The sequence below is a fragment of the Oncorhynchus masou genome, chromosome 29, assembly GCF_036934945.1.
Source record: "Oncorhynchus masou masou isolate Uvic2021 chromosome 29, UVic_Omas_1.1, whole genome shotgun sequence".
In the NCBI taxonomy this organism is placed as follows: Eukaryota; Metazoa; Chordata; class Actinopteri; order Salmoniformes; family Salmonidae; genus Oncorhynchus; species Oncorhynchus masou.
Window position 1 is genome coordinate 89,337,223 of NC_088240.1, and position 27,514 is coordinate 89,364,736.

Genomic DNA, 27,514 nt, shown 5'->3' on the forward strand with positions numbered 1-27,514 from the left:
CTTACTGCGAATAGGTCGGTACCAACGGAGACAGCCCTGGTCACACCAGTCTTACTGCGAATAGGTCGGTACCAACGGAGACAGCCCTGGTCACACCAGTCTTACTGCGAATAGGTCGGTACCAACGGAGACAGCCCTGGTCACACCAGTCTTACTGCGAATAGGTCAATACCAGTGGAGACAGCCCTGGTCACACCAGTCTTACTGCGAATAGGTCGGTACCAATGGAGACAGCCCTGGTCACACCAGTCTTACTGCAAATAGGTCGGTACCAATGGAGACAGCCCTGGTCACACCAGTCTTACTGCAAATAGGTCAGTACCAACGGAGACAGCCCTGGTCACCAGTCTTACTGCAAATAGGTCGGTACCAACGGAGACAGCCCTGGTCACACCAGTCTTACTGCAAATAGGTCGGTACCAGTGGAGACAGCCCTGGTCACACCAGTCTTACTGCAAATAGGTCAATACCAGTGGAGACAGCCCTGGTCACACCAGTCTTACTGCAAATAGTTTGGTACCAACGGAGACAGCCCTGGTCACACCAGTCTTACTGCAAATAGGTCGGTACCAATGGAGACAGCCCTGGTCACACCAGTCTTACTGCAAATAGGTCGGTACCAACGGAGACAGCCCTGGTCACACCAGTTTTACTGCAAATAGGTCAGTACCAACGGAGACAGCCCTGGTCACACCAGTCTTACTGCAAATAGGTCGGTACCAATGGAGACAGCCCTGGTCACCAGGTTAACTGCAAATAGGTCAATACCAACGGAGTCAGCCCTGGTCACACCAGTCTTACTGCAAATAGTTTGGTACCAACGGAGACAGCCCTGGTCACACCAGTCTTACTGCAAATAGGTCGGTACCAATGGAGACAGCCCTGGTCACACCAGTCTTACTGCAAATAGGTCGGTACCAATGGAGACAGCCCTGGTCACACCAGTCTTACTGCAAATAGGTCGGTACCAATGGAGACAGCCCTGGTCACACCAGTCTTACTGCAAATAGGTCGGTACCAATGGAGACAGCCCTGGTCACACCAGTCTTACTGCAAATAGGTTGGTACCAACGGAGACAGCCCTGGTCACACCAGTCTTACTGCGAATAGGTCGGTACCAACGGAGACAGCCCTGGTCACACCAGTCTTACTGCGAATAGGTCGGTACCAACGGAGACAGCCCTGGTCACACCAGTCTTACTGCGAATAGGTCGGTACCAACGGAGACAGCCCTGGTCACACCAGTCTTACTGCAAATAGGTCAATACCAGTGGAGACAGCCCTGGTCACACCAGTCTTACTGCGAATAGGTCGGTACCAATGGAGACAGCCCTGGTCACACCAGTCTTACTGCAAATAGGTCGGTACCAATGGAGACAGCCCTGGTCACACCAGTCTTACTGCAAATAGGTCAGTACCAACGGAGACAGCCCTGGTCACCAGTCTTACTGCAAATAGGTCGGTACCAACGGAGACAGCCCTGGTCACACCAGTCTTACTGCAAATAGGTCGGTACCAGTGGAGACAGCCCTGGTCACACCAGTCTTACTGCAAATAGGTCAATACCAGTGGAGACAGCCCTGGTCACACCAGTCTTACTGCAAATAGTTTGGTACCAACGGAGACAGCCCTGGTCACACCAGTCTTACTGCAAATAGGTCGGTACCAATGGAGACAGCCCTGGTCACACCAGTCTTACTGCAAATAGGTCGGTACCAATGGAGACAGCCCTGGTCACACCAGTCTTACTGCAAATAGGTTGGTACCAACGGAGACAGCCCTGGTCACACAAGTCTTACTGCGAATAGGTCGGTACCAACGGAGACAGCCCTGGTCACACCAGTCTTACTGCGAATAGGTCGGTACCAACGGAGACAGCCCTGGTCACACCAGTCTTACTGCGAATAGGTCGGTACCAACGGAGACAGCCCTGGTCACACCAGTCTTACTGCGAATAGGTCGGTACCAACGGAGACAGCCCTGGTCACACCAGTCTTACTGCGAATAGGTCGGTACCAACGGAGACAGCCCTGGTCACACCAGTCTTACTGCGAATAGGTCAATACCAGTGGAGACAGCCCTGGTCACACCAGTCTTACTGCGAATAGGTCGGTACCAATGGAGACAGCCCTGGTCACACCAGTCTTACTGCAAATAGGTCGGTACCAATGGAGACAGCCCTGGTCACACCAGTCTTACTGCAAATAGGTCAGTACCAACGGAGACAGCCCTGGTCACCAGTCTTACTGCAAATAGGTCGGTACCAACGGAGACAGCCCTGGTCACACCAGTCTTACTGCAAATAGGTCGGTACCAGTGGAGACAGCCCTGGTCACACCAGTCTTACTGCAAATAGGTCAATACCAGTGGAGACAGCCCTGGTCACACCAGTCTTACTGCAAATAGGTCGGTACCAACGGAGACAGCTCTAGTCACCAGTCTTACTGCAAATAGGTCGGTACCAATGGAGACAGCCCTGGTCACACCAGTCTTACTGCAAATAGGTCGGTACCAACGGAGACAGCCCTGGTCACACCAGTCTTACTGCGAATAGGTCGGTACCAACGGAGACAGCCCTGGTCACCAGTCTTACTGCAAATAGGTCGGTACCAACGGAGACAGCCCTGGTCACACCAGTCTTACTGCAAATAGGTCGGTACCAATGGAGGGTGTTGGTTGACCAAAAAAATGGTAGTGGAGTTACAAGTAAGGCATTTCCTGTGTGTATTTGACCCTTTTGGATAATTGTTTGCCAAATGGCTACCAAAGATTGGTCCCACCCCAGTCTGTGTTAGGTTTACTCCATCATAAGGCCTGGGAGTTATGTGGGGTTATGTTAACTATCTGTACACTGTGAACAGGCAGCATAACAGACCGGGGCCGTTACTAGGTTACTAGGTTTGCCACCAATGCAGAGTGGAACAATATCTTCTACAGAGTTTGGTAGGTATGGCGAGTGTGTGAGTCTGCACGTTTCAGTCAACCTGTTTTCCCGCCGGGAACAATTTTGTCGTAAATGGATTTGCCAAACTGTCCATCTCTGTGATGTAACTCCTATGTACCGTTTAGGGGACATGGAAAGTAGGTCTCTAGATCTGTCTATCTACACACATCTTTATCGACACAGCGTGTAACAGCTAATGTAGTGATGAACATTGTAGGCAGACCTTGTCACACAGAAAAGGGTTAGCTACAAATGAACTAGTATTGGATAACACAGGCTTATCTAAATCCGCTCCTTCAGGACTCATAACAGAAGCAAACATGTCAGTGCACATAATAATGTTTTGAAATAGTGGTGAAGTTAGTTTGTTTTTGTAACCTTTAAACTTGTGCCCGTATATGCTCATTGAAAATGGCAGAGTTGGGCACTAATAAGCGCCTACGATTGGAACGCAGTGGCAGTAACATGTTATACAGTAACATGTTATACATGTCAGAGCTCTAGCTCTGCATTGGTTTTGACCCACCAGCCGTTCTGAACTTCAACACCCATCCCTGCTATTAATTGGTCAACTTTTGCAAATTCTTTGTTGTCTGAGTGTGGGATATGCTGTCAATTTAAGATGACTCAATGTATTTAGAAAGATGAGACATTGAGGATTATACTAAATGCCACTTTGATGTCATACAAGCAAGACAAACATCTGTGAGTCCAAATGTACACTTCACATTTCCACTTCATAAAACTACTGTCATATACAGTATATACATATACAGTTACAAGATGACACGTGATCATACCCTGGGTTGTTCTGAACAGAAGCAGACTGTTTATTGTGTGGAACAAGCACCTGAATGCACTTATGACTTGTTTCTACACACCTAAATGACTATATGTTCCCCTGTATTGCCTTGTGAAAGCCTATGCTGTAAGATCCTGTTTGATAACTTAGTTAGTCATGTTGGCAATAGAACAAGCTTTAAAATCATACCCACCTGACCCACATTGCTATTTATAATGGACTGTTTTTTGTTTTTTTGTGTAAATAACAACAGTAATTGTGTGATGACTGTGGATGCTGGGTTGTGTTCCAAACTAAACAACTACAAGCGTGTTTGCTCTAGTTCCTCAACGGCACAGCTAGCAGAGTTCAAGACTCTTCTTTGAGTCATAAAAGTGCATTGAAATGTATTAGGAACTGTGCCCACTTAAGAGAGGCGTATGTCCACTTGGAGACAGCAGTTAGGTTGCCCTCCACCTCTTATGTTGCACCGACCCCACAATTTCCAGGAATATTATTATGTTACTGAATGTATCCAGAGTATATGAAGATTTTGTTATCAACAACTGTGAGGAAAAGTATAGTAAATATAAAATCAACAGTGTAATGGTTGAATTCAGTCTTGTGCCACAGGTGAACTGTTGTGTACTCAACTTTTGGTCTACTAATTTTCCCATGATCTACAAACTCTTCCCTTACAATTGCTACAATGGTTATGCATATACTTTTCATACTTTTTCTGTAAGAAACATTTAAATGTATCCCTATCCATATAGGCCAATTCCCACCAGTGTAGAGGGTTAAGTCTTGGTGACATTTCCCACTATTCCCTTGAGTATAACCTCGTCCCAGTCATTCATTACGGCCCCTAATGTATAGCCTATGTTTAACTACTTTTCCTTGGTATTTCTGAGAAGGACAATCTGACTTGATGCCAGCTTCTCATTTCTTGTTGACGTTCTGAGAGGGTTCTAATACTCTGCCTAGAAGCCAGTGACCTTTCAAGAACCAGTTTACTGCCCAGACTGAGCAACAGACAGGTCCAGTGCGTTCCACTCCATAAACCAACAGGCTACGCATTTAACCCTGTCTGAACAAATTCTACCTGGCATTTGAAAGAGGATAGAAAGCTGCCATTTTATTGTTTCCAGTTTCACTGTCTGTTCTGTTGTTGTCATAGTTGTGTGAGGCCTATATCATTGTAGCGTTCCTACAGAGAGTTTGTTTCCATAGTTCTTGCAGCAAGTTGTGTCTTGCGTGAGGGCTCTTATCTAGGTTAATGAACAACCGGCTTGTAGAAACAAGTCCACTTGTTTTCCTTCTAGTGACGATCTCTAACACGTATTCTAGTGGGAGATGTACAGGGATTGTTGTTTAATGTGTAGGCCTGCTGAAGTAGAGCATCTGCAGCATAGCGTTCATTATAAAGCTCAGTAAAACAGCCTCGTTCCACGCCGAGGTCCACAGTACGTCAGAGTGGAGCGTGGTACATTGAGATGGTTCCAGCTATCCACAAACCTCCTTTCACCTCACCTGACACGGCCAGATTTGATCTATTCCTCACCAAACCTGCTAGTGACTATGTAATGCCTGGAATGGGATTCAGCATTGTTGACTAAAAGCTTTGATAGCTGTGGTTCTGTAAAGAACGCCCTTTAGGCTGCGGCAAAAGATTGTGTAATAGTTGAACTTTTGCCACAGTAATATATGATGAATGCTAATAGGATCTAATCCGTGGTCAGTCTCTCTGTGGTCAACGCCTGAAGCTTATTGATTGAAGGTGTTTTCCCCACGTGGTGTTTTCAGGACTTCCAGAGCAGTACTACAGCCTGACGTGGTTTCTAAGCCCCATCCTGGGCCTGATCCTCACCCCTCTCATTGGCTCAGCCAGCGACCGCTGCACCCTGAAATGGGGCCGCAGGAGACCCTTCATCCTGGCACTCTGTGTGGGGGTGTTACTGGGAGTGTCTCTCTTCCTCAATGGGTCCCTCTTAGGTGAGTGGGAGGTACTGTCTGAGTTCCAAATGGAACCCTATTCCTTATAAAGTTCACTACTTTAGGCCAGAGCCATAGAGTCCTGTGGGCTGTGGTCAAAAGTAGTGCATTATGAAGGGAATAGGCACTATTTAATCATCATGTATTGGAAATGTGAAACCTCCTTAGATGCTCATGTTTTCTGTATTGTAAAATTATAATTGAATGAAAGTGCTATGCTAAATAAATAGAATGCCTTATTAATATTGTATGTGCTCTAGGATTAGCCCTCGGGGGACGTTCCCAGCAGTCAGCCCATTGGGATAGTGCTGACGGTGCTGGGCGTGGTTCTACTGGACTTCAGTGCAGACGCCTCAGATGGGCCTATCAGAGCCTACCTGTTGGATGTAGCCGACACAGAGGAGCAGGACATGGCCCTCAACATACATGCTTTCTCTGCAGGTACACGATGTTGCCCTAGTTCTATTGGCTCCTTCTCAATAGTCTGTCCTTGATTCCTTGTGTCCTCTCCTCCCCCCGACTGTTTGAGGAGGTGGGGAAGCAAGAAGAGGATTTAAGAACCCTAAAAGCACATTTCTGCGCTTTCATCTGATGTTTTGAGGAGGAGGCAGGGAGAGGACTGGAGGAGAGGACACTAAGACACTGTAGAATCACTATGTAACTGGGGGGTGAATGCCAAAGACACTGTAGAATCACTATGTAACTGGGGGGGTGAATGCCAAATACACTGTAGAATCACTGTGTAACGGGGGGGTGAATGCCAGACACTATAGAATCACTGTGTAACTGGGGGGTGAATGCCAGACACTGTAGAATCACTATGTAACTGGGGGGTGAATGCCAGACACTATAGAATCACTGTGTAACTGGGGGGTGAATGCCAGACACTGTAGAATCACTATGTAACTGGGGGGTGAATGCCAGACACTATAGAATCACTGTGTAACTGGGGGTGAATGCCAGACACTGTAGAATCACTATGTAACTGGGGGTGAATGCCAGACACTATAGAATCACTGTGTAACTGGGGGTGAATGCCAAAGACACTGTAGAATCACTATGTAACTGGGGGTGAATGCCAGACACTATAGAATCACTGTGTAACTGGGGGGGTGAATGCCAAAGACACTGTAGAATCACTATGTAACTTGGGGGTGAATGCCAGACACTGTAGAATCACTATGTAACTGGGGGGTGAATGCCAAAGACACTGTAGAATCACTATGTAACTGGGGGGGTGAATGCCAGACACTATAGAATCACTGTGTAACTGGGGGTGAATGCCAGACACTGTAGAATCACTATGTAACTGGGGGTGAATGCCAAAGACACTGTAGAATCACTATGTAACTTGGGGGGTGAATGCCAAAGACACTGTAGAATCACTATGTAACTGGGGGGTGAATGCCAGACACTATAGAATCACTGTGTAACTGGGGGGTGAATGCCAGACACTAAAGAATCACTGTGTAACTGGGGGGTGAATGCCAAAGACACTGTAGAATCACTATGTAACTGGGGGGTGAATGCCAAAGACACTGTAGAATCACTATGTAACTTGGGGGTGAATGCCAAAGACACTGTAGAATCACTATGTAACTTGGGGGTGAATGCCAAAGACACTGTAGAATCACTGTGTAACTGGGGGGTGAATGCCAAAGACACTGTAGAATCACTATGTAACTGGGGGGTGAATGCCAAAGACACTGTAGAATCACTATGTAACTGGGGGTGAATGCCAAAGACACTGTAGAATCACTATGTAACTGGGGGGTGAATGCCAAAGACACTGTAGAATCACTATGTAACTGGGGGGGTGGATGCCAAAGACACTGTAGAATCACTGTGTAACTTGGGGGGTGAATGCCAAAGACACTGTAGAATCACTGTGTAACTGGGGGGTGAATGCCAAAGACACTGTAGAATCACTATGTAACTGGGGGTGAATGCCAAAGACACTGTAGAATCACTATGTAACTGGGGGTGAATGCCAAAGACACTGTAGAATCACTATGTAACTGGGGGTGAATGCCAAAGACACTGTAGAATCACTATGTAACTGGGGGTGAATGCCAAAGACACTGTAGAATCACTATGTAACTGGGGGGTGAATGCCAAAGACACTGTAGAATCACTATGTAACTGGGGGTGAATGCCAAAGACACTGTAGAATCACTATGTAACTGGGGGTGAATGCCAAAGACACTGTAGAATCACTATGTAACTGGGGGGTGAATGCCAAAGACACTGTAGAATCACTATGTAACTGGGGGGGTGAATGCCAAAGACACTGTAGAATCACTGTGTAACGGGGGGGTGAATGCCAGACACTATAGAATCACTATGTAACTGGGGGGTGAATGCCAAAGACACTGTAGAATCACTGTGTAACTGGGGGGTGAATGCCAGACACTGTAGAATCACTGTGTAACTGGGGGGTGAATGCCAGACACTGTAGAATCACTATGTAACTGGGGGTGAATGCCAGACACTATAGAATCACTGTGTAACTGGGGGTGAATGCCAGACACTATAGAATCACTGTGTAACTGGGGGTGAATGCCAGACACTATAGAATCACTGTGTAACTGGGGGGTGAATGCCAGACACTGTAGAATCACTATGTAACTGGGGGTGAATGCCAAAGACACTGTAGAATCACTATGTAACTTGGGGGTGAATGCCAAAGACACTGTAGAATCACTATGTAACTGGGGGGTGAATGCCAGACACTATAGAATCACTGTGTAACTGGGGGGTGAATGCCAGACACTATAGAATCACTGTGTAACTGGGGGGGTGAATGCCAAAGACACTGTAGAATCACTATGTAACTGGGGGGGTGAATGCCAAAGACACTGTAGAATCACTATGTAACTTGGGGGGTGAATGCCAAAGACACTGTAGAATCACTATGTAACTGGGGGGTGAATGCCAAAGACACTGTAGAATCACTATGTAACTGGGGGTGAATGCCAAAGACACTGTAGAATCACTATGTAACTTGGGGGTGAATGCCAAAGACACTGTAGAATCACTATGTAACTGGGGGGTGAATGCCAAAGACACTGTAGAATCACTATGTAACTGGGGGTGAATGCCAAAGACACTTTAGAATCACTATGTAACTTGGGGGTGAATGCCAAAGACACTGTAGAATCACTATGTAACTGGGGGTGAATGCCAGACACTATAAAATCACTGTGTAACTGGGGGGGGGGGGGGTGAATGCCAAATACACTGTAGAATCACTATGTAACTGGGGGGTGAATGCCAAATACACTGTAGAATCACTATGTAACTGGGGGGTGAATGCAAGACACTGTAGAATCACTGTGTAACTGGGAGGTGAATGCCAGACACTATAGAATCACTATGTAACTTGGGGGGTGAATGCCAAAGACACTGTAGAATCACTATGTAACTGGGGGGGTGAATGCCAAAGACACTTTAGAATCACTATGTAACTGGGGGGGTGAATGCCAAAGACACTGTAGAATCACTATGCAACTGGGGGGTGAATGCCAGACACTATAAAATCACTGTGTAACTGGGGGGGTGGGGGGGGTGGGGGTGAATTGCAAATACACTGTAGAATCACTATGTAACTGGGGGGTGAATGCCAAAGACACTGTAGAATCACTGTGTAACTGGGGGGGTGAATGCCAAAGACACTGTAGAATCACTATGTAACTGGGGGTGAATGCCAAAGACACTGTAGAATCACTATGTAACTGGGGGGTGAATGCCAAAGACACTGTAGAATCACTATGTAACTGGGGGGTGAATGCCAAAGACACTGTAGAATCACTATGTAACTGGGGGGTGAATGCCAGACACTATAGAATCACTATGTAACTGGGGGTGAATGCCAGACACTATAGAATCACTGTGTAACTGGGGGTGAATGCCAGACACTATAGAATCACTATGTAACTGGGGGTGAATGCCAAAGACACTAGAATCACTATGTAACTGGGGGTGAATGCCAAAGACACTAGAATCACTATGTAACTGGGGGTGAATGCCAAAGACACTGTAGAATCACTATGTAACTTGGGGGTGGATGCCAAAGACACTGTAGAATCACTATGTAACTGGGGGGTGAATGCCAGACACTATAGAATCACTATGTAACTTGGGGGTGAATGCCAAAGACACTGTAGAATCACTATGTAACTGGGGGTGAATGCCAAAGACACTGTAGAATCACTATGTAACTGGGGGGTGAATGCCAAAGACACTGTAGAATGACTATGTAACTGGGGGGATGAATGCCAGGCACTATAGAATCACTATGTAACTGGGGGGGTGAATGCCAAAGACACTGTAGAATCACTATGTAACTGGGGGGTGAATGCCAGACACTATAGAATCACTATGTAACTGGGGGGTGAATGCCAAAGACACTAGAATCACTATGTAACTGGGGGGTGAATGCCAAAGACACTAGAATCACTATGTAACTGGGGGTGAATGCCAAAGACACTGTAGAATCACTATGTAACTTGGGGGTGAATGCCAAAGACACTGTAGAATCACTATGTAACTGGGGGTGAATGCCAAAGACACTGTAGAATCACTATGTAACTGGGGGTGAATGCCAAAGACACTAGAATCACTATGTAACTGGGGGGTGAATGCCAAAGACACTGTAGAATCACTATGTAACTGGGGGGTGAATGCCAAAGACACTGTAGAATCACTATGTAACTGGGGGTGAATGCCAGACACTATAGAATCACTATGTAACTTGGGGGTGAATGCCAAAGACACTGTAGAATCACTATGTAACTGGGGGTGAATGCCAAAGACACTGTAGAATCACTATGTAACTGGGGGTGAATGCCAAAGACACTGTAGAATGACTATGTAACTGGGGGGTGAATGCCAGACACTATAGAATCACTATGTAACTGGGGGGGTGAATGCCAAAGACACTGTAGAATCACTATGTAACTGGGGGGTGAATGCCAAAGACACTAGAATCACTATGTAACTGGGGGGTGAATGCCAAAGACACTAGAATCACTATGTAACTGGGGGGTGAATGCCAAAGACACTGTAGAATCACTATGTAACTTGGGGGGTGAATGCCAAAGACACTGTAGAATCACTATGTAACTGGGGGGTGAATGCCAAAGACACTGTAGAATCACTATGTAACTTGGGGGTGAATGCCAGACACTATAGAATCACTATGTTACTTGGGGGGTGAATGCCAAAGACACTGTAGAATCACTGTGTAACTGGGAGGTGAATGCCAAAGACACTGTAGAATCACTATGTAACTGGGGGGTGAATGCCAGACACTATAGAATCACTATGTAACTTGGGGGTGAATGCCAAAGACACTGTAGAATCACTGTGTAACTGGGGGTGAATGCCAGACACTATAGAATCACTATGTAACTTGGGGGGTGAATGCCAAAGACACTGTAGAATCACTATGTAACTGGGGGTGAATGCCAAAGACACTGTAGAATCACTGTGTAACTGGGGGGTGAATGCCAGACACTATAGAATCACTATGTAACTTGGGGGTGAATGCCAGACACTATAGAATCACTATGTAACTGGGGGGTGAATGCCAAAGACACTGTAGAATCACTATGTAACTGGGGGTGAATGCCAGACACTAAAGAATCACTATGTAACTTGGGGGTGAATGCCAAAGACACTGTAGAATCACTATGTAACTGGGGGTGAATGCCAAAGACACTGTAGAATCACTATGTAACTGGGGGTGAATGCCAGACACTATAGAATCACTGTGTAACTGGGGGTGAATGCCAGACACTATAGAATCACTATGTAACTGGGGGGTGAATGCCAAAGACACTGGAATCACTATGTAACTGGGGGTGAATGCCAAAGACACTAGAATCACTATGTAACTGGGGGTGAATGCCAAAGACACTGTAGAATCACTATGTAACTTGGGGGTGGATGCCAAAGACACTGTAGAATCACTATGTAACTGGGGGTGAATGCCAGACACTATAGAATCACTATGTAACTTGGGGGTGAATGCCAAAGACACTGTAGAATCACTATGTAACTGGGGGTGAATGCCAAAGACACTAGAATCACTATGTAACTGGGGGTGAATGCCAAAGACACTGTAGAATCACTATGTAACTGGGGGGTGAATGCCAAAGACACTGTAGAATCACTATGTAACTGGGGGTGAATGCCAAAGACACTATAGAATCACTATGTAACTGGGGGTGAATGCCAAAGACACTGTAGAATCACTGTGTAACTGGGAGGTGAATGCCAAAGACACTGTAGAATCACTATGTAACTGGGGGGGTGAATGCCAGACACTATAGAATCACTATGTAACTTGGGGGTGAATGCCAAAGACACTGTAGAATCACTGTGTAACTGGGGGGTGAATGCCAGACACTATAGAATCACTATGTAACTTGGGGGGTGAATGCCAAAGACACTGTAGAATCACTATGTAACTGGGGGGTGAATGCCAGACACTATAGAATCACTGTGTAACTGGGGGGTGAATGCCAGACACTATAGAATCACTGTGTAACTGGGGGGTGAATGCCAGACACTATAGAATCACTGTGTAACTGGGGGGTGAATGCCAGACACTGTAGAATCACTATGTAACTGGGGGGTGAATGCCAAAGACACTGTAGAATCACTATGTAACTTGGGGGTGAATGCCAAAGACACTGTAGAATCACTATGTAACTGGGGGTGAATGCCAGACACTATAGAATCACTGTGTAACTGGGGGTGAATGCCAGACACTATAGAATCACTGTGTAACTGGGGGGTGAATGCCAGACACTGTAGAATCACTATGTAACTGGGGGGTGAATGCCAAAGACACTGTAGAATCACTATGTAACTTGGGGGGTGAATGCCAAAGACACTGTAGAATCACTATGTAACTGGGGGGGTGAATGCCAAAGACACTGTAGAATCACTATGTAACTGGGGGGTGAATGCCAAAGACACTGTAGAATCACTATGTAACTTGGGGGTGAATGCCAAAGACACTGTAGAATCACTATGTAACTGGGGGGTGAATGCCAAAGACACTGTAGAATCACTATGTAACTGGGGGTGAATGCCAAAGACACTTTAGAATCACTATGTAACTTGGGGGTGAATGCCAAAGACACTGTAGAATCACTATGTAACTGGGGGTGAATGCCAGACACTATAAAATCACTGTGTAACTGGGGGGGGGGGGGGGGGTGAATGCCAAATACACTGTAGAATCACTATGTAACTGGGGGGTGAATGCCAAATACACTGTAGAATCACTATGTAACTGGGGGGTGAATGCCAGACACTGTAGAATCACTGTGTAACTGGGAGGTGAATGCCAGACACTATAGAATCACTATGTAACTTGGGGGGTGAATGCCAAAGACACTGTAGAATCACTATGTAACTGGGGGGGTGAATGCCAAAGACACTTTAGAATCACTATGTAACTGGGGGGTGAATGCCAAAGACACTGTAGAATCACTGTGCAACTGGGGGTGAATGCCAGACACTATAAAATCACTGTGTAACTGGGGGGTGGGGGGTGGGGGTGAATTGCAAATACACTGTAGAATCACTATGTAACTGGGGGTGAATGCCAAAGACACTGTAGAATCACTGTGTAACTGGGGGGTGAATGCCAAAGACACTGTAGAATCACTATGTAACTGGGGGTGAATGCCAAAGACACTGTAGAATCACTATGTAACTGGGGGTGAATGCCAAAGACACTGTAGAATCACTATGTAACTGGGGGTGAATGCCAGACACTATAGAATCACTATGTAACTTGGGGGGTGAATGCCAAAGACACTGTAGAATCACTATGTAACTGGGGGTGAATGCCAAAGACACTGTGGAATCACTATGTAACTGGGTTGGTGAATGCCAGACACTATAGAATCACTGTGTAACTGGGGGTGAATGCCAGACACTATAGAATCACTATGTAACTGGGGGTGAATGCCAAAGACACTAGAATCACTATGTAACTGGGGGTGAATGCCAAAGACACTAGAATCACTATGTAACTGGGGGTGAATGCCAAAGACACTGTAGAATCACTATGTAACTTGGGGGTGGATGCCAAAGACACTGTAGAATCACTATGTAACTGGGGGTGAATGCCAGACACTATAGAATCACTATGTAACTTGGGGGTGAATGCCAAAGACACTGTAGAATCACTATGTAACTGGGGGTGAATGCCAAAGACACTGTAGAATCACTATGTAACTGGGGGTGAATGCCAAAGACACTGTAGAATGACTATGTAACTGGGGGGATGAATGCCAGGCACTATAGAATCACTATGTAACTGGGGGGTGAATGCCAAAGACACTGTAGAATCACTATGTAACTGGGGGTGAATGCCAGACACTATAGAATCACTTTGTAACTGGGGGTGAATGCCAAAGACACTAGAATCACTATGTAACTGGGGGGTGAATGCCAAAGACACTAGAATCACTATGTAACTGGGGGTGAATGCCAAAGACACTGTAGAATCACTATGTAACTTGGGGGTGAATGCCAAAGACACTGTAGAATCACTATGTAACTGGGGGTGAATGCCAAAGACACTGTAGAATCACTATGTAACTGGGGGTGAATGCCAAAGACACTAGAATCACTATGTAACTGGGGGTGAATGCCAAAGACACTGTAGAATCACTATGTAACTGGGGGGTGAATGCCAAAGACACTGTAGAATCACTATGTAACTGGGGGTGAATGCCAGACACTATAGAATCACTATGTAACTTGGGGGTGAATGCCAAAGACACTGTAGAATCACTATGTAACTGGGGGTGAATGCCAAAGACACTGTAGAATCACTATGTAACTGGGGGTGAATGCCAAAGACACTGTAGAATGACTATGTAACTGGGGGGTGAATGCCAGACACTATAGAATCACTATGTAACTGGGGGTGAATGCCAAAGACACTGTAGAATCACTATGTAACTGGGGGTGAATGCCAAAGACACTAGAATCACTATGTAACTGGGGGTGAATGCCAAAGACACTAGAATCACTATGTAACTGGGGGTGAATGCCAAAGACACTGTAGAATCACTATGTAACTTGGGGGGTGAATGCCAAAGACACTGTAGAATCACTATGTAACTGGGGGGTGAATGCCAAAGACACTGTAGAATCACTATGTAACTTGGGGGGGTGAATGCCAGACACTATAGAATCACTATGTTACTTGGGGGGTGAATGCCAAAGACACTGTAGAATCACTGTGTAACTGGGAGGTGAATGCCAAAGACACTGTAGAATCACTATGTAACTGGGGGGGTGAATGCCAGACACTATAGAATCACTATGTAACTTGGGGGGTGAATGCCAAAGACACTGTAGAATCACTGTGTAACTGGGGGGTGAATGCCAGACACTATAGAATCACTATGTAACTTGGGGGGTGAATGCCAAAGACACTGTAGAATCACTATGTAACTGGGGGTGAATGCCAAAGACACTGTAGAATCACTGTGTAACTGGGGGGTGAATGCCAGACACTATAGAATCACTATGTAACTTGGGGGGTGAATGCCAGACACTATAGAATCACTATGTAACTGGGGGTGAATGCCAAAGACACTGTAGAATCACTATGTAACTGGGGGTGAATGCCAGACACTATAGAATCACTATGTAACTTGGGGGGTGAATGCCAAAGACACTGTAGAATCACTATGTAACTGGGGGTGAATGCCAAAGACACTGTAGAATCACTATGTAACTGGGGGTGAATGCCAGACACTATAGAATCACTGTGTAACTGGGGGTGAATGCCAGACACTATAGAATCACTATGTAACTGGGGGTGAATGCCAAAGACACTGGAATCACTATGTAACTGGGGGTGAATGCCAAAGACACTAGAATCACTATGTAACTGGGGGTGAATGCCAAAGACACTGTAGAATCACTATGTAACTTGGGGGTGGATGCCAAAGACACTGTAGAATCACTATGTAACTGGGGGTGAATGCCAGACACTATAGAATCACTATGTAACTTGGGGGGTGAATGCCAAAGACACTGTAGAATCACTATGTAACTGGGGGTGAATGCCAAAGACACTAGAATCACTATGTAACTGGGGGGTGAATGCCAAAGACACTGTAGAATCACTATGTAACTGGGGGGGTGAATGCCAAAGACACTGTAGAATCACTATGTAACTGGGGGGTGAATGCCAAAGACACTATAGAATCACTATGTTACTTGGGGGGTGAATGCCAAAGACACTGTAGAATCACTGTGTAACTGGGAGGTGAATGCCAAAGACACTGTAGAATCACTATGTAACTGGGGGGGTGAATGCCAGACACTATAGAATCACTATGTAACTTGGGGGGTGAATGCCAAAGACACTGTAGAATCACTGTGTAACTGGGGGGTGAATGCCAGACACTATAGAATCACTATGTAACTTGGGGGGTGAATGCCAAAGACACTGTAGAATCACTATGTAACTGGGGGTGAATGCCAAAGACACTGTAGAATCACTGTGTAACTGGGGGGGGTGAATGCCAGACACTATAGAATCACTATGTAACTTGGGGGTGAATGCCAGACACTATAGAATCACTATGTAACTGGGGGGTGAATGCCAAAGACACTGTAGAATCACTATGTAACTGGGGGTGAATGCCAGACACTATAGAATCACTATGTAACTTGGGGGGTGAATGCCAAAGACACTGTAGAATCACTATGTAACTGGGGGTGAATGCCAAAGACACTGTAGAATCACTATGTAACTGGGGGTGAATGCCAGACACTATAGAATCACTGTGTAACTGGGGGGTGAATGCCAGACACTATAGAATCACTATGTAACTGGGGGTGAATGCCAAAGACACTAGAATCACTATGTAACTGGGGGTGAATGCCAAAGACACTAGAATCACTATGTAACTGGGGGTGAATGCCAAAGACACTGTAGAATCACTATGTAACTTGGGGGTGGATGCCAAAGACACTGTAGAATCACTATGTAACTGGGGGGTGAATGCCAGACACTATAGAATCACTATGTAACTTGGGGGGTGAATGCCAAAGACACTGTAGAATCACTATGTAACTGGGGGGTGAATGCCAAAGACACTAGAATCACTATGTAACTGGGGGTGAATGCCAAAGACACTGTAGAATCACTATGTAACTGGGGGTGAATGCCAAAGACACTGTAGAATCACTATGTAACTTGGGGGTGAATGCCAGACACTATAGAATCACTATGTAACTTGGGTGGTGAATGCCAAAGACACTGTAGAATCACTATGTAACTGGGGGTGAATGCCAAAGACACTGTAGAATCACTATGTAACTGGGGGGTGAATGCCAAAGACACTGTAGAATCACTATGTAACTGGGGGGATGAATGCCAGACACTATAGAATCACTATGTAACTGGGGGGTGAATGCCAAAGACACTGTAGAATCACTATGTAACTGGGTGGTGAATGCCAGACACTATAGAATCACTGTGTAACTGGGGGTGAATGCCAGACACTATAGAATCACTATGTAACTGGGGGGTGAATGCCAAAGACACTAGAATCACTATGTAACTGGGGGGTGAATGCCAAAGACACTAGAATCACTATGTAACTGGGGGGTGAATGCCAAAGACACTGTAGAATCACTATGTAACTTGGGGGGTGAATGCCAAAGACACTGTAGAATCACTATGTAACTGGGGGGTGAATGCCAAAGACACTGTAGAATCACTATGTAACTTGGGGGGGTGAATGCCAGACACTATAGAATCACTATGTTACTTGGGGGGTGAATGCCAAAGACACTGTAGAATCACTGTGTAACTGGGGGGTGAATGCCAAAGACACTGTAGAATCACTATGTAACTGGGGGGGTGAATGCCAGACACTATAGAATCACTATGTAACTTGGGGGGTGAATGCCAAAGACACTGTAGAATCACTGTGTAACTGGGGGTGAATGCCAGACACTATAGAATCACTATGTAACTTGGGGGTGAATGCCAAAGACACTGTAGAATCACTATGTAACTGGGGGTGAATGCCAAAGACACTGTAGAATCACTGTGTAACTGGGGGGTGAATGCCAGACACTATAGAATCACTATGTAACTTGGGGGTGAATGCCAAAGACACTGTAGAATCACTATGTAACTGGGGGGTGAATGCCAAAGACACTGTAGAATCACTATGTAACTGGGGGTGAATGCCAGACACTATAGAATCACTGTGTAACTGGGGGTGAATGCCAGACACTATAGAATCACTATGTAACTGGGGGTGAATGCCAAAGACACTAGAATCACTATGTAACTGGGGGGTGAATGCCAAAGACACTAGAATCACTATGTAACTGGGGGTGAATGCCAAAGACACTAGAATCACTATGTAACTGGGGGTGAATGCCAAAGACACTGTAGAATCACTATGTAACTTGGGGGTGGATGCCAAAGACACTGTAGAATCACTATGTAACTGGGGGTGAATGCCAGACACTATAGAATCACTATGTAACTTGGGGGGTGAATGCCAAAGACACTGTAGAATCACTATGTAACTGGGGGGTGAATGCCAAAGACACTAGAATCACTATGTAACTGGGGGGTGAATGCCAAAGACACTGTAGAATCACTATGTAACTGGGGGGGTGAATGCCAAAGACACTGTAGAATCACTATGTAACTTGGGGGTGAATGCCAGACACTATAGAATCACTATGTAACTTGGGTGGTGAATGCCAAAGACACTGTAGAATCACTATGTAACTGGGGGGTGAATGCCAAAGACACTGTAGAATCACTATGTAACTGGGGGGTGAATGCCAGACACTGTAGAATCACTATGTAACTGGGGGGTGAATGCCAAAGACACTGTAGAATCACTATGTAACTGGGGGGTGAATGCCAAAGACACTGTAGAATCCCTATGTAACTGGGGGGTGAATGCCAGACACTATAGAATCACTGTGTAACTGGGGGGTGAATGCCAGACACTAAAGAATCACTGTGTAACTGGGGGGGTGAATGCCAAAGACACTGTAGAATCACTATGTAACTGGGGGGTGAATGCCAAAGACACTGTAGAATCACTATGTAACTTGGGGGGTGAATGCCAAAGACACTGTAGAATCACTATGTAACTTGGGGGGTGAATGCCAAAGACACTGTAGAATCACTGTGTAACTGGGGGGTGAATGCCAAAGACACTGTAGAATCACTATGTAACTGGGGGGTGAATGCCAAAGACACTGTAGAATCACTATGTAACTGGGGGTGAATGCCAAAGACACTGTAGAATCACTATGTAACTGGGGGTGAATGCCAAAGACACTGTAGAATCACTATGTAACTGGGGGTGGATGCCAAAGACACTGTAGAATCACTGTGTAACTTGGGGGTGAATGCCAAAGACACTGTAGAATCACTGTGTAACTGGGGGTGAATGCCAAAGACACTGTAGAATCACTATGTAACTGGGGGGTGAATGCCAAAGACACTGTAGAATCACTGTGTAACTGGGGGTGAATGCCAAAGACACTGTAGAATCACTATGTAACTGGGGGTGAATGCCAAAGACACTGTAGAATCACTATGTAACTGGGGGTGAATGCCAAAGACACTGTAGAATCACTATGTAACTGGGGGGTGAATGCCAAAGACACTGTAGAATCACTATGTAACTGGGGGTGAATGCCAAAGACACTGTAGAATCACTATGTAACTGGGGGTGAATGCCAAAGACACTGTAGAATCACTATGTAACTGGGGGGTGAATGCCAAAGACACTGTAGAATCACTATGTAACTGGGGGTGAATGCCAAAGACACTGTAGAATCACTATGTAACTGGGGGTGAATGCCAAAGACACTGTAGAATCACTATGTAACTGGGGGGTGAATGCCAAAGACACTGTAGAATCACTGTGTAACGGGGGTGAATGCCAGACACTATAGAATCACTATGTAACTGGGGGTGAATGCCAAAGACACTGTAGAATCACTGTGTAACTGGGGGTGAATGCCAGACACTGTAGAATCACTGTGTAACTGGGGGTGAATGCCAGACACTATAGAATCACTGTGTAACTGGGGGTGAATGCCAGACACTATAGAATCACTGTGTAACTGGGGGTGAATGCCAGACACTATAGAATCACTGTGTAACTGGGGGGTGAATGCCAGACACTGTAGAATCACTATGTAACTGGGGGTGAATGCCAAAGACACTGTAGAATCACTATGTAACTTGGGGGTGAATGCCAAAGACACTGTAGAATCACTATGTAACTGGGGGTGAATGCCAGACACTATAGAATCACTGTGTAACTGGGGGTGAATGCCAGACACTAAAGAATCACTGTGTAACTGGGGGGTGAATGCCAAAGACACTGTAGAATCACTATGTAACTGGGGGGGTGAATGCCAAAGACACTGTAGAATCACTATGTAACTGGGGGGTGAATGCCAAAGACACTGTAGAATCACTATGTAACTGGGGGGTGAATGCCAAAGACACTGTAGAATCACTATGTAACTGGGGGTGAATGCCAAAGACACTGTAGAATCACTATGTAACTTGGGGGTGAATGCCAAAGACACTGTAGAATCACTATGTAACTGGGGGGTGAATGCCAAAGACACTGTAGAATCACTATGTAACTGGGGGGTGAATGCCAAAGACACTTTAGAATCACTATGTAACTTGGGGGGTGAATGCCAAAGACACTGTAGAATCACTATGTAACTGGGGGGTGAATGCCAGACACTATAAAATCACTGTGTAACTGGGGGGGGGTGAATGCCAAATACACTGTAGAATCACTATGTAACTGGGGGTGAATGCCAAATACACTGTAGAATCACTATGTAACTGGGGGGTGAATGCCAGACACTGTAGAATCACTGTGTAACTGGGAGGTGAATGCCAGACACTATAGAATCACTATGTAACTTGGGGGTGAATGCCAAAGACACTGTAGAATCACTATGTAACTGGGGGGTGAATGCCAAAGACACTTTAGAATCACTATGTAACTGGGGGTGAATGCCAAAGACACTGTAGAATCACTGTGTAACTGGGGGGGTGAATGCCAAAGACACTGTAGAATCACTATGCAACTGGGGGGTGAATGCCAGACACTATAAAATCACTGTGTAACTGGGGGGTGGGGGGTGGGGGTGAATTGCAAATACACTGTAGAATCACTATGTAACTGGGGGTGAATGCCAAAGACACTGTAGAATCACTGTGTAACTGGGGGGTGAATGCCAAAGACACTGTAGAATCACTATGTAACTGGGGGTGAATGCCAAAGACACTGTAGAATCACTATGTAACTGGGGGTGAATGCCAAAGACACTGTAGAATCACTATGTAACTGGGGGGTGAATGCCAAAGACACTGTAGAATCACTATGTAACTGGGGGTGAATGCCAGACACTATAGAATCACTATGTAACTGGGGGTGAATGCCAGACACTATAGAATCACTGTGTAACTGGGGGGTGAATGCCAAACACTATAGAATCACTATGTAACTGGGGGTGAATGCCAAAGACACTAGAATCACTATGTAACTGGGGGTGAATTCCAAAGACACTAGAATCACTATGTAACTGGGGGGTGAATGCCAAAGACACTGTAGAATCACTATGTAACTTGGGGGGTGGATGCCAAAGACACTGTAGAATCACTATGTAACTGGGGGGTGAATGCCAGACACTATAGAATCACTATGTAACTTGGGGGTGAATGCCAAAGACACTGTAGAATCACTATGTAACTGGGGGTGAATGCCAAAGACACTGTAGAATCACTATGTAACTGGGGGGTGAATGCCAAAGACACTGTAGAATGACTATGTAACTGGGGGGATGAATGCCAGGCACTATAGAATCACTATGTAACTGGGGGTGAATGCCAAAGACACTGTAGAATCACTATGTAACTGGGGGTGAATGCCAGACACTATAGAATCACTATGTAACTGGGGGTGAATGCCAAAGACACTAGAATCACTATGTAACTGGGGGTGAATGCCAAAGACACTAGAATCACTATGTAACTGGGGGTGAATGCCAAAGACACTGTAGAATCACTATGTAACTTGGGGGGTGAATGCCAAAGACACTGTAGAATCACTATGTAACTGGGGGGTGAATGCCAAAGACACTGTAGAATCACTATGTAACTGGGGGGTGAATGCCAAAGACACTAGAATCACTATGTAACTGGGGGTGAATGCCAAAGACACTGTAGAATCACTATGTAACTGGGGGGTGAATGCCAAAGACACTGTAGAATCACTATGTAACTGGGGGGTGAATGCCAGACACTATAGAATCACTATGTAACTTGGGGGGTGAATGCCAAAGACACTGTAGAATCACTATGTAACTGGGGGTGAATGCCAAAGACACTGTAGAATCACTATGTAACTGGGGGTGAATGCCAAAGACACTGTAGAATGACTATGTAACTGGGGGGGTGAATGCCAGACACTATAGAATCACTATGTAACTGGGGGGGTGAATGCCAAAGACACTGTAGAATCACTATGTAACTGGGGGTGAATGCCAAAGACACTAGAATCACTATGTAACTGGGGGTGAATGCCAAAGACACTAGAATCACTATGTAACTGGGGGTGAATGCCAAAGACACTGTAGAATCACTATGTAACTTGGGGGGTGAATGCCAAAGACACTGTAGAATCACTATGTAACTGGGGGTGAATGCCAAAGACACTGTAGAATCACTATGTAACTTGGGGGGTGAATGCCAGACACTATAGAATCACTATGTTACTTGGGGGGTGAATGCCAAAGACACTGTAGAATCACTGTGTAACTGGGAGGTGAATGCCAAAGACACTGTAGAATCACTATGTAACTGGGGGGGTGAATGCCAGACACTATAGAATCACTATGTAACTTGGGGGGTGAATGCCAAAGACACTGTAGAATCACTGTGTAACTGGGGGGTGAATGCCAGACACTATAGAATCACTATGTAACTTGGGGGTGAATGCCAAAGACACTGTAGAATCACTATGTAACTGGGGGTGAATGCCAAAGACACTGTAGAATCACTGTGTAACTGGGGGGGTGAATGCCAGACACTATAGAATCACTATGTAACTTGGGGGGTGAATGCCAGACACTATAGAATCACTATGTAACTGGGGGGTGAATGCCAAAGACACTGTAGAATCACTATGTAACTGGGGGGTGAATGCCAGACACTAAAGAATCACTATGTAACTTGGGGGGTGAATGCCAAAGACACTGTAGAATCACTATGTAACTGGGGGGTGAATGCCAAAGACACTGTAGAATCACTATGTAACTGGGGGGTGAATGCCAGACACTATAGAATCACTGTGTAACTGGGGGGTGAATGCCAGACACTATAGAATCACTATGTAACTGGGGGTGAATGCCAAAGACACTGGAATCACTATGTAACTGGGGGTGAATGCCAAAGACACTAGAATCACTATGTAACTGGGGGTGAATGCCAAAGACACTGTAGAATCACTATGTAACTTGGGGGTGGATGCCAAAGACACTGTAGAATCACTATGTAACTGGGGGTGAATGCCAGACACTATAGAATCACTATGTAACTTGGGGGTGAATGCCAAAGACACTGTAGAATCACTATGTAACTGGGGGGTGAATGCCAAAGACACTAGAATCACTATGTAACTGGGGGGTGAATGCCAAAGACACTGTAGAATCACTATGTAACTGGGGGGGTGAATGCCAAAGACACTGTAGAATCACTATGTAACTGGGGGGTGAATGCCAAAGACACTATAGAATCACTATGTTACTTGGGGGGTGAATGCCAAAGACACTGTAGAATCACTGTGTAACTGGGAGGTGAATGCCAAAGACACTGTAGAATCACTATGTAACTGGGGGGTGAATGCCAGACACTATAGAATCACTATGTAACTTGGGGGTGAATGCCAAAGACACTGTAGAATCACTGTGTAACTGGGGGTGAATGCCAGACACTATAGAATCACTATGTAACTTGGGGGTGAATGCCAAAGACACTGTAGAATCACTATGTAACTGGGGGTGAATGCCAGACACTATAGAATCACTGTGTAACTGGGGGGTGAATGCCAGACACTATAGAATCACTGTGTAACTGGGGGGTGAATGCCAGACACTATAGAATCACTGTGTAACTGGGGGGTGAATGCCAGACACTGTAGAATCACTATGTAACTGGGGGGTGAATGCCAAAGACACTGTAGAATCACTATGTAACTTGGGGGGTGAATGCCAAAGACACTGTAGAATCACTATGTAACTGGGGGGTGAATGCCAGACACTATAGAATCACTGTGTAACTGGGGGGTGAATGCCAGACACTATAGAATCACTGTGTAACTGGGGGGGTGAATGCCAAAGACACTGTAGAATCACTATGTAACTGGGGGGTGAATGCCAAAGACACTGTAGAATCACTATGTAACTTGGGGGTGAATGCCAAAGACACTGTAGAATCACTATGTAACTGGGGGGTGAATGCCAAAGACACTGTAGAATCACTATGTAACTGGGGGTGAATGCCAAAGACACTGTAGAATCACTATGTAACTTGGGGGTGAATGCCAAAGACACTGTAGAATCACTATGTAACTGGGGGGTGAATGCCAAAGACACTGTAGAATCACTATGTAACTGGGGGTGAATGCCAAAGACACTTTAGAATCACTATGTAACTTGGGGGGTGAATGCCAAAGACACTGTAGAATCACTATGTAACTGGGGGGTGAATGCCAGACACTATAAAATCACTGTGTAACTGGGGGGGGGGGGGGGGGGTGAATGCCAAATACACTGTAGAATCACTATGTAACTGGGGGTGAATGCCAAATACACTGTAGAATCACTATGTAACTGGGGGGTGAATGCCAGACACTGTAGAATCACTGTGTAACTGGGAGGTGAATGCCAGACACTATAGAATCACTATGTAACTTGGGGGGTGAATGCCAAAGACACTGTAGAATCACTATGTAACTGGGGGGGTGAATGCCAAAGACACTTTAGAATCACTATGTAACTGGGGGGTGAATGCCAAAGACACTGTAGAATCACTATGCAACTGGGGGTGAATGCCAGACACTATAAAATCACTGTGTAACTGGGGGGTGGGGGGTGGGGGTGAATTGCAAATACACTGTAGAATCACTATGTAACTGGGGGTGAATGCCAAAGACACTGTAGAATCACTGTGTAACTGGGGGGGTGAATGCCAAAGACACTGTAGAATCACTATGTAACTGGGGGTGAATGCCAAAGACACTGTAGAATCACTATGTAACTGGGGGTGAATGCCAAAGACACTGTAGAATCACTATGTAACTGGGGGGTGAATGCCAAAGACACTGTAGAATCACTATGTAACTGGGGGGTGAATGCCAGACACTATAGAATCACTATGTAACTTGGGGGGTGAATGCCAAAGACACTGTAGAATCACTATGTAACTGGGGGGTGAATGCCAAAGACACTGTGGAATCACTATGTAACTGGGTTGGTGAATGCCAGACACTATAGAATCACTGTGTAACTGGGGGGTGAATGCCAGACACTATAGAATCACTATGTAACTGGGGGGTGAATGCCAAAGACACTAGAATCACTATGTAACTGGGGGGTGAATGCCAAAGACACTAGAATCACTATGTAACTGGGGGGTGAATGCCAAAGACACTGTAGAATCACTATGTAACTTGGGGGTGGATGCCAAAGACACTGTAGAATCACTATGTAACTGGGGGTGAATGCCAGACACTATAGAATCACTATGTAACTTGGGGGGTGAATGCCAAAGACACTGTAGAATCACTATGTAACTGGGGGGTGAATGCCAAAGACACTGTAGAATCACTATGTAACTGGGGGGTGAATGCCAAAGACACTGTAGAATGACTATGTAACTGGGGGGATGAATGCCAGGCACTATAGAATCACTATGTAACTGGGGGGGTGAATGCCAAAGACACTGTAGAATCACTATGTAACTGGGGGGTGAATGCCAGACACTATAGAATCACTATGTAACTGGGGGGTGAATGCCAAAGACACTAGAATCACTATGTAACTGGGGGTGAATGCCAAAGACACTAGAATCACTATGTAACTGGGGGTGAATGCCAAAGACACTGTAGAATCACTATGTAACTTGGGGGTGAATGCCAAAGACACTGTAGAATCACTATGTAACTGGGGGTGAATGCCAAAGACACTGTAGAATCACTATGTAACTGGGGGTGAATGCCAAAGACACTAGAATCACTATGTAACTGGGGGTGAATGCCAAAGACACTGTAGAATCACTATGTAACTGGGGGGTGAATGCCAAAGACACTGTAGAATCACTATGTAACTGGGGGTGAATGCCAGACACTATAGAATCACTATGTAACTTGGGGGGTGAATGCCAAAGACACTGTAGAATCACTATGTAACTGGGGGTGAATGCCAAAGACACTGTAGAATCACTATGTAACTGGGGGGTGAATGCCAAAGACACTGTAGAATGACTATGTAACTGGGGGGTGAATGCCAGACACTATAGAATCACTATGTAACTGGGGGTGAATGCCAAAGACACTGTAGAATCACTATGTAACTGGGGGTGAATGCCAAAGACACTAGAATCACTATGTAACTGGGGGTGAATGCCAAAGACACTAGAATCACTATGTAACTGGGGGTGAATGCCAAAGACACTGTAGAATCACTATGTAACTTGGGGGTGAATGCCAAAGACACTGTAGAATCACTATGTAACTGGGGGGTGAATGCCAAAGACACTGTAGAATCACTATGTAACTTGGGGGGTGAATGCCAGACACTATAGAATCACTATGTTACTTGGGGGGTGAATGCCAAAGACACTGTAGAATCACTGTGTAACTGGGAGGTGAATGCCAAAGACACTGTAGAATCACTATGTAACTGGGGGGTGAATGCCAGACACTATAGAATCACTATGTAACTTGGGGGTGAATGCCAAAGACACTGTAGAATCACTGTGTAACTGGGGGGTGAATGCCAGACACTATAGAATCACTATGTAACTTGGGGGTGAATGCCAAAGACACTGTAGAATCACTATGTAACTGGGGGTGAATGCCAAAGACACTGTAGAATCACTGTGTAACTGGGGGGTGAATGCCAGACACTATAGAATCACTATGTAACTTGGGGGTGAATGCCAGACACTATAGAATCACTATGTAACTGGGGGTGAATGCCAAAGACACTGTAGAATCACTATGTAACTGGGGGTGAATGCCAGACACTTTAGAATCACTATGTAACTTGGGGGTGAATGCCAAAGACACTGTAGAATCACTATGTAACTGGGGGTGAATGCCAAAGACACTGTAGAATCACTATGTAACTGGGGGTGAATGCCAGACACTATAGAATCACTGTGTAACTGGGGGGTGAATGCCAGACACTATAGAATCACTATGTAACTGGGGGGTGAATGCCAAAGACACTGGAATCACTATGTAACTGGGGGGTGAATGCCAAAGACACTAGAATCACTATGTAACTGGGGGGTGAATGCCAAAGACACTGTAGAATCACTATGTAACTTGGGGGGTGGATGCCAAAGACACTGTAGAATCACTATGTAACTGGGGGGTGAATGCCAGACACTATAGAATCACTATGTAACTTGGGGGGTGAATGCCAAAGACACTGTA

At 45.5% G+C, this 27,514-nt stretch overlaps 1 protein-coding gene across 1 annotated transcript in view; it reads left to right on the forward strand.

The window, feature by feature from the left end:
• The window catches only part of LOC135520946 (solute carrier family 45 member 4-like), a 75,429-nt gene that overhangs the window by 7,675 nt on the left and 40,240 nt on the right, over positions 1 to 27,514 (forward strand). The window contains exons 3-4 of the mRNA XM_064946820.1: positions 5,532 to 5,731; positions 5,987 to 6,161. Coding sequence (XP_064802892.1) covers positions 5,532 to 5,731; positions 5,987 to 6,161 — 375 coding nt within the window. The remainder of the gene's footprint in view (positions 1 to 5,531; positions 5,732 to 5,986; positions 6,162 to 27,514) is intronic.